The 15,155-nt window shown below is 41.8% G+C and overlaps 1 protein-coding gene across 3 annotated transcripts in view; it reads right to left on the bottom strand.

Annotated features, from left to right (window-relative positions):
• Nucleotides 1-15,155, bottom strand: part of COL12A1 (collagen type XII alpha 1 chain) — a 119,218-nt gene that overhangs the window by 41,180 nt on the left and 62,883 nt on the right. For all 3 annotated transcript variants that reach the window (XM_018052868.1, XM_018052867.1, XM_018052870.1), the window contains 9 exons: nt 12,698-12,827; nt 11,563-11,702; nt 11,005-11,134; nt 9,450-9,592; nt 7,988-8,117; nt 7,549-7,691; nt 5,490-5,619; nt 2,895-3,014; nt 1,673-1,819 (listed from right to left, as the gene is read on the bottom strand). In XM_018052868.1, the coding sequence (XP_017908357.1) occupies nt 1,673-1,819; nt 2,895-3,014; nt 5,490-5,619; nt 7,549-7,691; nt 7,988-8,117; nt 9,450-9,592; nt 11,005-11,134; nt 11,563-11,702; nt 12,698-12,827 (1,213 nt within the window). The remainder of the gene's footprint in view (nt 1-1,672; nt 1,820-2,894; nt 3,015-5,489; nt 5,620-7,548; nt 7,692-7,987; nt 8,118-9,449; nt 9,593-11,004; nt 11,135-11,562; nt 11,703-12,697; nt 12,828-15,155) is intronic.

The raw sequence follows: 15,155 nt of genomic DNA on the forward strand, positions 1-15,155 counted from the left end.
ACTTTTAATCCTAGCACGTTTTTTAAACTTTCATTGTGGCTGGAAAATGTAATGCCTAAAGTCTCACATTGTTCACACTGTTTCCTTATTAAGAAATATACATGAAACAAACATGAGAATATGGTACAGTCAAAATGGATCTCCCTTTTTATCACTGATTTTCAAGAGAAGCAAATTCCACATCAGTTCCAGACCACCAGAATAAAGCAAATATTGGTTCAATAAACAAGTGACATGAATATTTTGACTTTCCAAGGCATACAAAAGTTATGTTTACACTATACCATAGTATATTAAGTGTGAAGTAGCTTTTTGTATGGAGAAGGCAATGGCCACCCACTCCAGTACTCTTGCCTGGAAAATCTCATGGATGGAGGAGCCTGTTAGGCTGCAGTCTATGGGGTCATTGAGTTGGACACGACTGAGCGACTTCACTTTCACTTTTCACTTTCATGTATTGGAGAAGGAAATGGCAACGCACTCCAGTGTTCTTGCCTGGAGAATCCCAGGGACAGGGGAGCCTGGTGGGCTGCCATCTATGGGGTTGTGCAGAGTCAGACAGAACTGAAGCGACTCAGCAACAGCAGCAGCAGCTTTTTGTATAAAAAAAGCAATGTTCAAACAACAACAAAAAAAAAGTAATGTTCATACCTTCATTAAAAATACTTAATTGCTAAAAATGTTAACCATCATCTGAGCCTTCAGTTAACTGTAATCTTTTTGCAATAGTAACACCAAAGATCACTGATCTCAGATCACCATAACAAACATAATAATAATGAGAAAGGTTGAAATATTTCAAGAACTACCAAATGTGACACAGAGACATGAAGTGAGCAAATGCTGATGGAAAAATGGCACCAGTAGACTTGCTCCAAGCCAGGTTGCCACAAAACTTCAATTTATAGAAAATGCAGCATCTGCAAAGTGCAATAAAGCCAAGCGCAATAAAACGAGGTCTGTCTGTAGCCCCTCTCAACACAATGAATGTCCAAGATCTCATGAAAAATAATGAGAATTTTTTCTGAAATTCTATCTGCTAAGTTCTTTAATAGTCACTGAAGCATTTGATGATGATAAAATCTATCTGCGGGCTGAATCAGTAACCATGACATTTACATGAAAACTTTCAACTGTGCATGTGTTTACTCAGTCACTCAGTCGTGACTTTGAGACCACATGGGCTATAGTCCACCAGGCTCCTCTGTCCATGGAATTTTCCAAGCAACGATACTGGAATGCGTTGCCTTTTCCTACTCCAGGGGATCTTCCCAACCCAGGGACTGAACTGCGTCTCTTCCATCTCCTGCCTTGCCAGGTGAATTCTTTACCACTGAACCAACTGGGAAGTCCGTGTTTAACATCAAATGTCAGGAAAAACCACATAGTTCTCAACTCTGTGATCTTACATATTATGCATGGATGAAATGATAATTCCAAAATTTTTATCTTTCAAATATTTAAATGTATTTTATATGAAATAAACATATCTCAACACACACTTTTTGTAATTTTGATTATATGGCCTAAGTATTTGTTTAGCTGGACACAAAAGGGTTACCTACTCAATGCTGAGGAAACGTGCATATGTTAAGAAAGAAAATTAAAACAGACTGGCCTGATCATTTATACTACACTTTTTCTTACAACCACAGAAAGCTACGTGACTCACATGTAGTGCCTTGGTCGGTCAGAGGAACACTGAGTCCAGAATCATACTGAGCATAGACATTCACGTCATAGGTGGTGCTGGGGTTGAGATTGTGTAATGTGTATGACGTCACTTCTCCAACAAAGACTTCCATGGGCTCACTGGAACCTTTTATTACAATCACAAAAATACAGAGAAATATGTTATCCCTAGTCTCAATTTTTTCTTAAAATCAAATGACTTAAACGATAGTATGAACACTATTGATTTCATAGCCCTTATGCACTTGCTCCCTGTAATACATGCTACTTTATACGGTGAATACAAAACTGTAGGCAGACACAATCCTTTTCTTGTTATTCTCAAAGTGTTGCACAATACCTAGCATGTGTGCTATGAATGCAGCATGTGTGCAATTAATGTTCCTTTAAAGAATAAATCATCACACAGCCAACTACTCTAGACTCTCAAGCTTCTTCTCTGAAGTCTCATTTTGCCAGCATAGTACTCTGTACACACTAGGGACTCAATTAACATTTTTCTGTTGTAGAGATGATTTTAAAACATCTGTCTTGCATCCCATTCCTCCACTTTGAAGTTCTCTCTTTGTTTCTTGCACAGCTCACATATCCTGACACTTGCCTTCTCTCCTTTTCCTTTTTCTGGTTCACACCTTTCCTGGGTACATGGAAGATACCTCAGCAAATTTAGCACAAAGAGTATATTTCTTCCATTTTGCTAAACATATAGGTAGAACATGGAAACAAAGATGGCAAATAATTTAATAGAGAGGACATCCATTTAGTTGAAAGTGTCAGTGGGAAGTTGAAAAGCAAGCCTGTTGTGAATAAACTAAAATGCACATGCCCCAAATGGAATAATACCTTGACAGAATGGGAAAAATACAGAAATACAGTTTATATTAATTAAGCACCCATTATTTCACAAGCATAATAACATATAGGTTGTCTGAACACAATTTCAATTTGTGGAATTTTATGAACCAGATCAGATATCTTAGTCATGCAAATTAATGGGAGTAACATCTAAACCCATAGTAACAATGATACTTTAAACCACTGGCTTAAATACTATTTCCAGAAATGTGACCTTTGGTAGGAGAGAACTTGATGTGATAACTGAACTACCGGGAGAATCTAATCATGGAAGATGCAATTAAAAACACCCTCATACACAAATAACCCTCTAATGCATTTCTAAGATAGCAAAGGTGTTTCCTTACCCACTGGCTTATACACAATTTTATATCCAAGAACAGGAGAGGGTGAAGGATCCCAGGACACCCTGAATCTGGTATACCATTCATCAGAGATGTGTATGTTCTGAGGAGGAAGTAATCCCACTGAAAACAAATATTGGCACACATTACTGACCTTTTATTGACAAACAAGGACTAACAAACATTAAGCATAGAACTTACCGAGTATTGGCTATGAATATTGGCAATGCAGCCCCATGAGAGCATATTAATAATATCTCATAATGTTCTGATTCAAAAAACAATTAATAAGCACTAAAATGTTCAACAGAAAGCTTGGAAATTTTTCAAATTCAGATAGCAAATCAAACAGACTCAGGAAGTGGTGATTTCCAGAACCAGTATGTTATATGATGCAGAATCATAGAGACTAAAATATATCTCATACCAGTTTTTGAATGTTATAGATCAAAGATTGTTAGAGCAAAAAAAAAAGCAATTTTGAGACTGTCTAGCCCAACCATCTGGAGAAGGCAATGGCAACCCACTCCAGTACTCTTGCCTAGAAAATCCCATGGACAGAGGAGCCTGGTAGGCTGCAGTCCATGGGGTCACAAAGAGTCGGAAACAACTGAGTGACTTCACTTTCACTTTTCACTTTCATGCACTGGAGAAGGAAATGGCAACCCACTCCAGTGTTCTTGCCTGGAGAATCCCAGGGATGGCAGAGCCTGGTGGGCTGCCATCTATGGGGTCACACAGAGTTGGACACGACTGAAGTGACTTAGCAGCAGCAGCAGCCCAACCATCTTATCACAAAAATAAACTATGGTTCGTCCAAGATTACACAGCTAGCTACTGACTAAAATAAGGTTCTTTCCCAACACCGTTATAACCTCTACCAGCAAGACCTAGAGAAAATCCTCGGGCTTCCAGAGCTCAGGCTAACTCCACTCCCAGTAAGAGCAATGCTGTGAAATAGCATGATAGTCAGCCACTGAGTTATTATTCATAGCATTACACACATAAGAACTTCAACTTTAAAAACTGTTTTAATAACAGAAACCAGAAGTGGCTTTGGCCCTTCCTAGAAAACTCAAGATCTAGGAGAGATTTTTCATGTTCTGTGATTAAGCACAAAATTCTGAAATATGGCATTTCCTCCAGAAAAGTATCTAAATATATTCTGAAACCTCAGGGAGGGAGTGAAAATTGGGGAAATTGCTCAATTAAAATTATCTTGAGTCGCTAAACGGAGTCTCTGTTGACTCAGTTCTGTAGAGGACAAGTGTCAAGAAATACAAATTCTTGGCCTCCAGAGACTGAGCTGAAACACTGGTCCTGCTTTTCTCTCGGGAGCTTTCAAATGTTTCCTCTCCCAAATCCTGTAATGTTGTCAAGATTGTTTAAACAGAGAAAGAGTCTGGGCAATTAAGCGTAGCAAGGACCCTGAAATCATGTTACTTAAGGGGATTTTTGCTGAATGAAGTGGAAAAAAAGTCTTAGCAATGTCGCCCAGTTAACAGAACCCAGCAGACTGATGGCCAGCCTGCCTCCAAGCTCAGCCAGAGACTTTCAGCTTTGGCCTCACACTAGAACTTCAGCAGGTCCAGGCCACATCTAGACCGACTACGTCAGTGTCTCTGTGCTTGGTACCAAGGCATAAGCCTTTCTAAGGATCCTCAGGTCATTCCAGCTACCAAACTGGAGAACTTGTGATCTAAATCATAAGAAACTGCCACCCGTGTGGGCTAGAAAAGACAACTGAACCCTGGTAATTCTTCGTAAATGACTTAGGACCATAAAGAAAGCTGAGCGCTGAAGAAATGATGTTTTTGAACTCTGGTGTTGAAGAAGACTCTTGGGAGTCCCTTGGACTGCAAGGAAATCCAACTAGTCCATCCTAAAGGAAATCAGTCCTGAATATTCATTGGAAGGATGGATGCTGAAGCTGAAACTCCAATACTTTGGTCACCAGATGTGAAGAACTGACTCATTGGAAAAGACCCTGATGCTGGGAAAGATGGAGGGCGGGAGGAGAAGGGGACGACAGAGGATGGGATGGCTGGATGTCGTCACTGACTCAATGGACATAAGTTTGAGTAAACTCTAGGAGTTAGTTGGTGATGGACAGGGAAGCCTGACGTGCTGTAGTCCATGGGGTCACAATAGTCGGACATGACTAAGCAACTGAACTGAACTGAACAATAGAAAAAAATATTTTTTAAAAAACCTAACTTTGAAAAGGCAGAAGATGACTACTAATCATCTTGCTTTTTATGACAAATTCAATGGTGACACAGTATTTTTTGCTGACACTTAATTGATTAACAGCCACAGAATAACTGATAACACACAAACTGAAATATTTTTCAGTGACTAGGCAGTGGCTTTCCAAAGGATAAAGCTGTCTCAGGCAAAGAAAAATACTTAGGCTTGGGTCTCATTTTCCTTTTTCTAGTGGACCTTTAAAAAGCTAAAAACACATTCTATTGTCATATCATTTTGACAAAATGCACTATACGATACAAATGTTGAGGCAGTATTAATATAGTATCTGAGATGCAGCTACTCAAAGAGTACCAAGTTTAAAGATTATGAAAGGCAGAAGACATTTACCAGTTCTTCCATTTCCAGTCAAATGGGCACCGTCTCCATCTTCATAAACAGGAATAACAGTAATTTTATATGGGGTATCAGGCTGCAGGGGCTGGAGAATTACGTTGTTTCTTCTGCCTGGGACAGTGGTCTGCAGGGGAAGTCAAATTATGAAGTTATTACCAGCTAGAGGATTTTCAGATCAATATGTATTCCCATAAACAGCAATGTTTTCTTCCTGGTTCCTTCCTGTTGTATAGTGTTCACGGTGGGGCAAACTGTCTTCCCTGCCGCCAAACAGCAAGGGGAATGGTTTTAGAGTCAGGTACATCTCAGCTCAAATACTACATCAGCCACGTCCCTGTCCTGCGGCTCAGCCTCTCGGAAGGAAGGAAGCCTTGAGAGTGAAAGGCAGCATCTCGCACACACGTGACCAAGCATCGCTGTGCCCCTCTCCTTTCCCACTCATCTCTCTGTGTTGGTGTCATGGTGCGCCTTCCACACACGCACACCCGGTGCCCACCACGGGCCAGGTGTGATGCCCACCATGGGAGCGCCCCGGGAAGCAAAAGCAGCCTCAGCTTCTGTCCTCAAGAGGGTCAGCTTGGCTGATATTAACTAGGGGAAAAAGAGGAAATGGAAGATGCATTCAACTGCCCCCATGAAGAGGAAATGAACCAGACAGAGCTCTCAGTCTCTTCCAACGCTATGCTCTGCTTCTACAAACAACAGGGATCACTTAAAACAGCATGGTGAATTCCAGCATGGTGTCCCCTAAATCCAAATGGTGAAGTGGGGGGAAATTACATTTTTAGTGTCTTCAGAAAAAGACAGGAAATTGCATGCTTGTCAGTGGCAAAGCTGAATAAACACTAAAGCATGAGCCTCTCTGCTTTAGCAAACTCAGTGTGGTAATACTGCTTATCTCATCTTGAGCAGAAACTTAAAGACAGTTATGTGACTTTCTGATTAATAAAAATAGGGGCTTGAATTCGAGTTTAATATTTCAAGTTCAAGTAGATAACAAATGTTACAACATGGGGATCATGAAGGAAGAACTATCAAAGACAGTTGCTGTTTTTCAGTCACTAAGCCATGTCCAACTCTTTGCTACCCCATGGACTGCAGCATGCCAGGCTCCCCTGTCCTTCACTATCTCCCGGAGTTTGCTCAAACTCATGTCCGTTGAGTCAAAGAAGACACGTGACAAAATGACTACAAAGCACAGACTTCACTGCCTTACAATCAACATTCCGTGTCATATTCTATTAACCTACCACATCAATTAACCATTAAACTTTAAGGAAAGTAGTGAGTTCGTCCCTCTGTAATAGATAGATATACATACTGAGAACCAAGAAGAAGCTTGAAGAAACTTGAATCAGGTTCTAGAGTGACAAAATACGACACTCAAAAAGTTTAAGACTAGTACGAGAGTATTTATACTCAAAACCAAAGTGTACCCAAAAATGTTCAGTGCAGAGAAAAGACTGCTTGATTAGCCTGCTGGCTCAGGGAGAAAGAACCTGCCTGCCAGTGTAGGAGATGCATTAGATCCCTTGATCAGGAAGATCCTCTGGAGAAGGAAATGGCAACCCGCTCCAGTATTCGTGCCTGGAGAATCCCAAGGACAGAGGAGCCTGGTGGGCTACAGTCCACGTGGTCGCAAAGAGTCACACATGACTCAGCAACTAAACAACAACGACTGAAGGAGATATTGTGGAGAAATTATATTTAAAGCAAGGTTAAGATTTAAAGAGTCACATTACCTGAATATTTGGAAAATTCATGATAGAATAAAAATATATGCATTTATATTAGATAAGACAATCTTTCAGCCTGTCTTTAGAAAAGAAATGAGCCCAAAGACACTGATAGCCTGTGGTGGGGGAGGCCATGCTAGGCATAGACAGCTGCTCCATATCGCATCAGAGAAAGTCACACAAAATTTGACCGTCTCACGAGAGACAAGAGTGCAACTGTGATCACAGGACTTCCTAAAGAGGAAAGCTGATGTTCACCCTTCAACAGGTAAGAGACTACAAAATAAAATGCTCAGGTGAATGAGAATCAGACTCACATATTCATCAATCGGGTCACCAACAGTGGGAGAATAAATGATCCTGTATTGTTGAACCGGCCCGTCAGCGTGATCCCAGGCTACCGAGAGGCTGTTGGTGGTCTCCCCAAAGACTCTGAGATTTCTTGGTCCACTTCGTGGTACTAAATAAATGCAACAATTAGTTTCCAGTCTGTGATCACAGTGAACGTGGGGGGTGGGGTGTGAAAGAAACGTCCCCAGGGCAGGTACCTCACCACTCTCTAGGTTGCTTACTCCCTTATGATGAAGTACACATCTATGGTTCTCATGTGAAACCAGAATAGAAAATGCTGTATTCAGAGCGATCCAGGCTTCACTTAGGCAGCCCCCAGCACCCCTCACTCCCCACCCGCGCCCGCCCCAGGCCTCCCACCCTGAGTCACAAGAGAACCCGGTGGAGAACGGATTTGCTCCTCACATGTGCGGCCCTGGGCGGGGCTGGGATTCCCTTCAGCATCCGAGTAGAGCGCGACGATGTTCACAGAATAGGGAGTGTCCGGAATCAGCCGCTCCAAGTGCACCGTGTGGGTATTTCCTGGCACCACAATCTGGAGGGGAGGACATGCCAGATTCTGTCTGATGACAACCCAAACGCTTACCAAGTCCTTCATTAGTCAGCATAATAACGATTACAACAAAAGCAGAGCCCAACACAGCAGAAGCCAACTTCTGTGTTACCTCGTGAGATATGCCCAAGCCATAGCATTCAATGCAATTTAGCCTCAGAAATCTCCTCCCCCAAAAAAGTTAGGAGGCCTTAGGGTTCATAGTGAACCCTTACTAACTTCAATTATCTCCTATTTATGTTTATTGTAAAAGATTCTCAAATTCAACAGCCAGGGCTCAAGACAGTTATCCAAAAGTGTCCTGAATGTTAGGTACACAAAAGAGAAGGGACCACCTCCCCACCGCCGCCCCCGCCACACACACACACACACACACACACACACACACACACACAGCAACTCCATGCAATGGGTAAGGACGAAGTTGTCTGAATATACTCCACACACACAGCCATTCTTACAGAACACAGCCATTGCTCATTTGTTTAATCTTTGTTCATCATCATTGTTTATTTTGTAAAGACTTGTAAATTAAACTAGTTTATAAGTTTACTTTCCCATAGGTATTCTGATAATGCATGCGTGCTCAGTTATGTCCAACTCTTGGCTACCCCATGGACTGTAGCCCACGTAGAGCCTCTTCCCATGGAATTTTCCAGGAAAGAATACTGGAGTGGGTTTCTCTTTCCCTCTCCAGAGGATTTTCCTGACCCAGGGATCAAACCCATGTCTCTTTGTCTCCTGCATTGGCAGGTGGATTCTTTACCAACTGCACCACCTGGGAAGCCCATATTCAGGGTCAAATTAGTAATTTCTGATCTCTACTAATCTACTTTAAAAAAAAATAGCACAGTGCTATGAATTGAAGGTAGACTGGGAAATCTGTTAAGAGCCAATGGAAGAAAACTTTAACAAAGTATTTTCTTAACAAAGACATGTGTATGTTATAACAAAAGCCCATATTAACAAGGCCTAGCAATGATTTGCATTAACTACTAGGGTTTTTAACTTATATAGCTAATTTTCATTTTTAAAATAAAATTCATTTTTGCTAACTAACCCTATAGGTAACACTTTAATTCATGAAAAGCCATCATTTAAGCATTACACGCAGGCTTGTCTATGGCTTGCATTCTCACAGGCAACCAACCAGGGCACAAACATGAGACTAAGCTTATCAAGAAAGGAAGTTTCCAGGAGACCCAGTGCCACACCAACTGATTTATCGTCCGGGGCCAGCAGCTACTACAGCTGGAGAGGCAGTGAAATCTGCAACATTCTTTTGCCAAGCTCCAAGGCAACAGCATAACTTACAGATTCGGAGGGTCTTGTACCATCCTGAGGTGAATACACAATGCGATACTGCTGAACTGGGCCAGGTGCCGAGTCCCAACGAACGTCCAGGCTGTTTGGAGTCGGATTGTACACTTGGACATTTCTTGCCAGCCCTCTCACCACTGAGGAAAGAAAAGCCAACACATACTTCTTATGTTTGTTTATCTATGTTGAGTTTTTGTTATCACTTCTCCAGAACTTCCACTCTCCAATAGGATAAAATATTGTCCTCCTTAAACACCTAATTATCCACACACAAAAGCAGATTAAAAAGTTTCAAATCCAAGTGTAGTCCAAGTTAGCCAACTATGTCTTCGGTCTATATGGAAGCAAAGTTGTTGCCAATAAAAACAAGCAAGTAAAAGCAATAGTACTGGGTTGGCCATAAAACGGGCTTCCCAGGTAGCTCAGTGGCAAAGAATCACGTGGGTTCCATCCCTGGGTTGGGAAGAAGATCCCCTGGAGAAGGAATGGCAAAACACTCCGGTATTTTTGCCTGGAAAATTCCATGCGCAGAGGAGCCTGGTGGGCTACAGTCCATGGGGTCACAAAGAACAGGACACGATCAAGCCACTGAGCACCATGGCCATAAAAGGACAGACAAGGAACAAGAAACTGAAAAGAAGCGTCAGTTTCCCAACACAGGTGCTAGAGAGAGAGATAATTTTACAGCTCTGCCTTCTAAGGGTAACCTGGCAACGTGGATGAAGCCGTCTAATTCCAAATAGCTATCTTCACCCATTCATTCCTTCTCATTCAGCAAATCAATACTGAATGTCTTCTGTGATTAAAATAAAAGGCAAAAGGAAGGAGAAAAGATACACTCAGTTCTCAGTTAACTGCTTCAACCAGGACTTAGAAAAACATTCAAATTAAATCCATGTATTAACCCCAAACTCTAGTTTAGCCAATATTATCATCTTTCCAGACCACTAATCTTTCTCCAAAAGAAGTCATCCGAACTTGCTCCCTTTCAGCCATCAGCAAGTGTATTTTTAAAGCCAAAGAAATATTTATAGGTATACCCCAAAGCCTTTAAGCAATACTACAAAGAATTGTAAAACCACTATAAACTGGTTTCTCAAGATGTTAATGGCAAATGAAAGCACTCAGATTTTCAATGCCAAGAGGCACTTCATCAGCATACCAGAGAAATGTGCAATTAAGTAATGTGACGAACAGATTTCAAAAATTGACACTGTGAAAGCCAGTTACAAAATACTGCTCCACATAAATTTATAAAGCACAAAGCAAAGTTCATGAATTTTTGCCAGTGAAACAGAATACGGACGATTATATATACATGTATAAATTCTAAAATTACCATTTCAGAAGAAGAATGCTATTATAACTTTTCTGTTTCATACACTAAAATAATAACAGTTGGTGGAATTTGGATGGTAAACTATGAGTAACTTTTATGTTTTTATGCTATCATGAATTTTCCAAATATTCTTCAATGTGCCTATATGGCCTTTACATTGAAAAGCAAAGTGTATCATGAAAGAGCTACATTTTCTGCCTTCTTACTTACGTGTCCTTCCAGTATCTGATGTGCGTCCTCCGTCACCTTCAGAATAAACAGGCACCACTGTAACGGTGTATTGGGTCTCCGGCTGTAGATTCCTAAGAATGGCATAATTGGTATTCCCAGGGATTGGTACCTAAAGATTTTAATAAAATGTAAAGTACTGATTTGAAAAACTTGCAAAAGAAATAATGCTTCGAATGATACAATACTCAAAATAATAAGTCAAGACCAAATCAAGAAGCAAGTTCTGTAATACTGGGATGGAATGATGCGCACCCAGATGAACTGTTTTAACTATTTGCAAAGACTTCTTACGCTCATCCTAGACTTTCTCCTAGAACTCCTTGGAATTATCACTTCCCTCAGCTCCTATCCTCTGTCCCCAAATCTCCCCAATCACCCAGGCACCAAGGCAGCACCCTACTACCCTCAGTCAAGTTCTACTAAATGAATATGTACTTCTTAGGCTCCAAGGTAAATTTTTAACTCTTTACCCCTACTTTGCAATCATTTGGCTGCAGCTGAAACAAACACACATTCTTCCCTACAGGAAATAATTACCAGTTCCTCCGGGCCCCCTGCCGTGGGTGCATAGAAGAGCTTATACTGGCGAGGATTGCCCTCCGCATGGTCCCAGCGAACGTTCAAACTGCTGGTGGAAGGGTCGTACACTCTGAGGTTCCTCACAGTATTCAAAGGTTCTGAAATGCCCAGAAAGCACATCATAGCACACACAAAACACAGGTTCACTGATGTCTCCCAGGAACCCTAGAACACGGCAGGTCCCCTATAGTAGGCACCTCATAAATATTTGTCGAAGTAGGGAATAAATGAAAGAATGTCTCCGATCATCTAATGAATGTCTGTCTCATCTCTCCAGACATATTTTGGCTCCAAGGCAGTTTTTATTTGCTTTATCCTGGAGCATAATCCCAGGGATGGGGGAGCCTGATGGGCTGCCGTCTATGGGCTCGCACAGAGTCGGACACAACTGAAGCGACTTAGCAGCAGCAGCAGCAGCGGCAGAGAATAATACCAACTCAATGGACATGAGTTTGAGTAAACTCCCGGAGCTGGTGATAGACAGGGAGGCATGGCATGCTGCAGTCCATGGGGTCGCAAAGAGTCGGACACGACTGAGCGACTGAACTGAGAGAATAATTATAAATGTCTTTTTGCCGTGAACAGAGACAGAGAATTCCAAGGATATTAAAAACAATTGAGATCATTATCAACGTGCATTTTAAAAGATCAGCAAAGCTCTGTGTCACCCCAGGGTTTCCAGAGAAAGATATGACTCCATTTCCACCAAGGTTATTTAAAAAGCCACAGAACTGGGTTTCTCTGGTGGCCCAGTGGCATACAATCTGCCTGCCAATGAGGGAAACATGGGTTCGAGCGCTGATCTGGGAAGATCCTACACGCCAGGGAGCAATTCAACACACACATCGCAACTGTTGAGCCTGTGCTCTAGACCCCAGAAGCGGCAACTACTGAAGCTCATGAGCCCCAGAGCCTGGTGCTTCGCAACGAGAACAGCCACCTCAGTGAGAAGCCTGAGCACAGCAATAGAGAGCAGCCCCTGCTCACAGCAACTAGAGAAAAGCCCACACAGCGTCAAAGGCCCAGAAAAGCCAAAGTAAATAAATGAGTTAGTTTTTTGTTTTTAAAGCCACAGGATTCTGAGTTCACTTACTGGTCTTGCCTCTTCCTGTCATGCGACCACCTTCGCCGTCCGGATACAGGGAGGACACGGTGATGGTGTAAGGAGTGTCAGGCTTCAGCTTCTGCAGCAGCACACTGTTCTGCCGTCCTCCTATCGTGGTCTTGAGCGAAACAAGGGTAAATGTCAGCCTTGTCTCTCTGTCTCACTAACCTGCTAGAGAAAGCTCTTCCTACAGGGTAGTTATAGAGAGACCTTTGCCAAGATCTGGAAACATGTCCCACAGTGAAAGTTGGAAATATATCTTAGGTATAATTTTAAATGTGAAAGATACACCTTCAATCATAAAAAGGATTTTAAGCCTTAAACCTGGTGACCTTAAGAAGATATTTCAACGTGCTAGCTGCCAGCACTGTGAAATTTCATCCAAAACATGTTTCACAGATCTCTTCCCCAAAAAAGGCATTAATCATAAGCAAGCTGCAAAGGAACTTTAAGATAGCAAAAAACTGCACAATAGTGGAGGTGCCACACCATTCAGTATTATTCTTAACCTTTTTTACAGATGTTTCTTATTTGCTTTAGAAACACATTAAAATGATTCAGCAAAAGATCTAAAGCTTTTGGTTTTCCCCCTCAAAAACTACCCCTCTAACAGCATGAGCTGTGTAAACTACATGACGGGACCCTCTGCCAGGCCACACTCCAGGATTCCAGCCTTGCAGTATGAAGCTTTCTCAGCGTCCTCTGATTACAGAGTCATTGCTTAAGGCCATCTCGTTATCTTGTTGAAAGGAAATTTGTATGATTTGTTAACAGTCTACCGAATTCAGATGCTTATGCCAGACTAATTAAAATCGCATGAAAATGGCATGCTGCCCACCATGAGTGCATATGCCAGGACCGGTCCAGATGTTCCCCACTTAGCACCCATCCACTCAAGTGGTGTGAGTTTCAGAGAAAACTTCAGTGAATCGCTGCACTCCTCCTCCACATGGGCAAACTCAACCACTGCTGCTGCTCAGTCGCTCAGTCGTGTCCGACTTTTGCAACCCGATGGACTGCATAGCCCACCAGGTTCCTCTGTCCATGGGGATTCTCCAGGCAAGAATGCTGGAGTGGGTTCCCATGCCCTCCTCCAGGGGATCTTCCCAACCTGCAGATCAAACCCAGGTCTCCTGCACTGCAGGAGGATTCTTTACTGTCTGAGCCACGAGGGAAGCCCACAGTGGCTAATTTTAACAAATTCAGTATCTGAGATTATGAAAGCAAACTATCAACATATTTGACACTTAACAAATCTGAAAGCACCCACTTAGTAGAATTAGCCCCATGAGGAAACAGAAGAGTGTGCCTACTTCTTACATCCAATTCTCCAAAATAATGCTAGCATCAGTAAATCATTACTTTGATTATTTTATGAGCCAGCATTAAAAGGCAAATACCGCTAAGAATAACAGACTCTAAGGGACTGTCAGCTAATACTTTACAGACGATAAGCTGAGGACACTCCTGCTTGCAACAAACAGCTGAGGGATAGGAAAAGAGACTCGAGGCAGCAGTTCGATGGTCAGTATCACCAAGAACAGAAATGCTAAGGATAAGTTTTATCTAAATCTGGCCCAGCTCAAATGAAAGTTCTGTTTCTGCCATTAAAATATCAGTCTATTAAATGTCTTATTTTATATAAAAGCCACTTGATGACACTTGGTATTTAGTTTATTATCATGAACTCGAAGACATTTTTAATCCAAATGTATCACACTTCCTAAGTCAGGTTCTACGGAAACCTCAACAGAGCAGCTCGCAAGCAGCACACATTCAGCACAATCCACTTACTGTGCGGGTTCAGAGACCTTTAACCACTGCCAGCATCTACCTCTCCTAACACCTCTAAACTGGGAACAGGTATGGACCATATGGAGCTCAGAGTCAAATGATTAAAAGTTAATAACTCATCTCTCTCTAAGGCTTTGTGAGGAAAGAGTACAGTCCCGCAAAAGTCAACAAAATGCCAGACCTCACCAAAAGAAGTATTTGAAATAAATCAGAAAGCATCACTCTATCAAAATAAAAATCACACTGCTTCCTGACCCAGGGTAATGTGTGCAGTTTGGGCCACACCTTTTATAAAACAAAGTTGGAGAAGGTTCAAAGTAAGCAAAGTGAATGGACAAGGGCTCTGTTAAATAAGGGCAGGCTGGGATGATAAAGAAGATGAAGGCCAAGTTTACAGTCTTACTATCTTCCTCAGGAACCTCAATTCAGACCAATGCAAATGTGAGAAATAGTATTATAAGTTAGGCTGAACAGGTACCCAGATCAAGAAACATCACAACTAAGACATACATCATGACATGCAAAAAACAGAAAAATCAGAATAATGGAAGATTAGCAAACTCTCTCAACACTTGATCAAGTCAGAGATGTAAGAAATGAAAATACAAATACACTCAAAAATCTAGATATCCTCATTGATAACCCAGCCCTA

Source organism: Capra hircus, chromosome 9 (genome assembly GCF_001704415.2).
Source record: "Capra hircus breed San Clemente chromosome 9, ASM170441v1, whole genome shotgun sequence".
NCBI classification, from domain to species: domain Eukaryota; kingdom Metazoa; phylum Chordata; class Mammalia; order Artiodactyla; family Bovidae; genus Capra; species Capra hircus.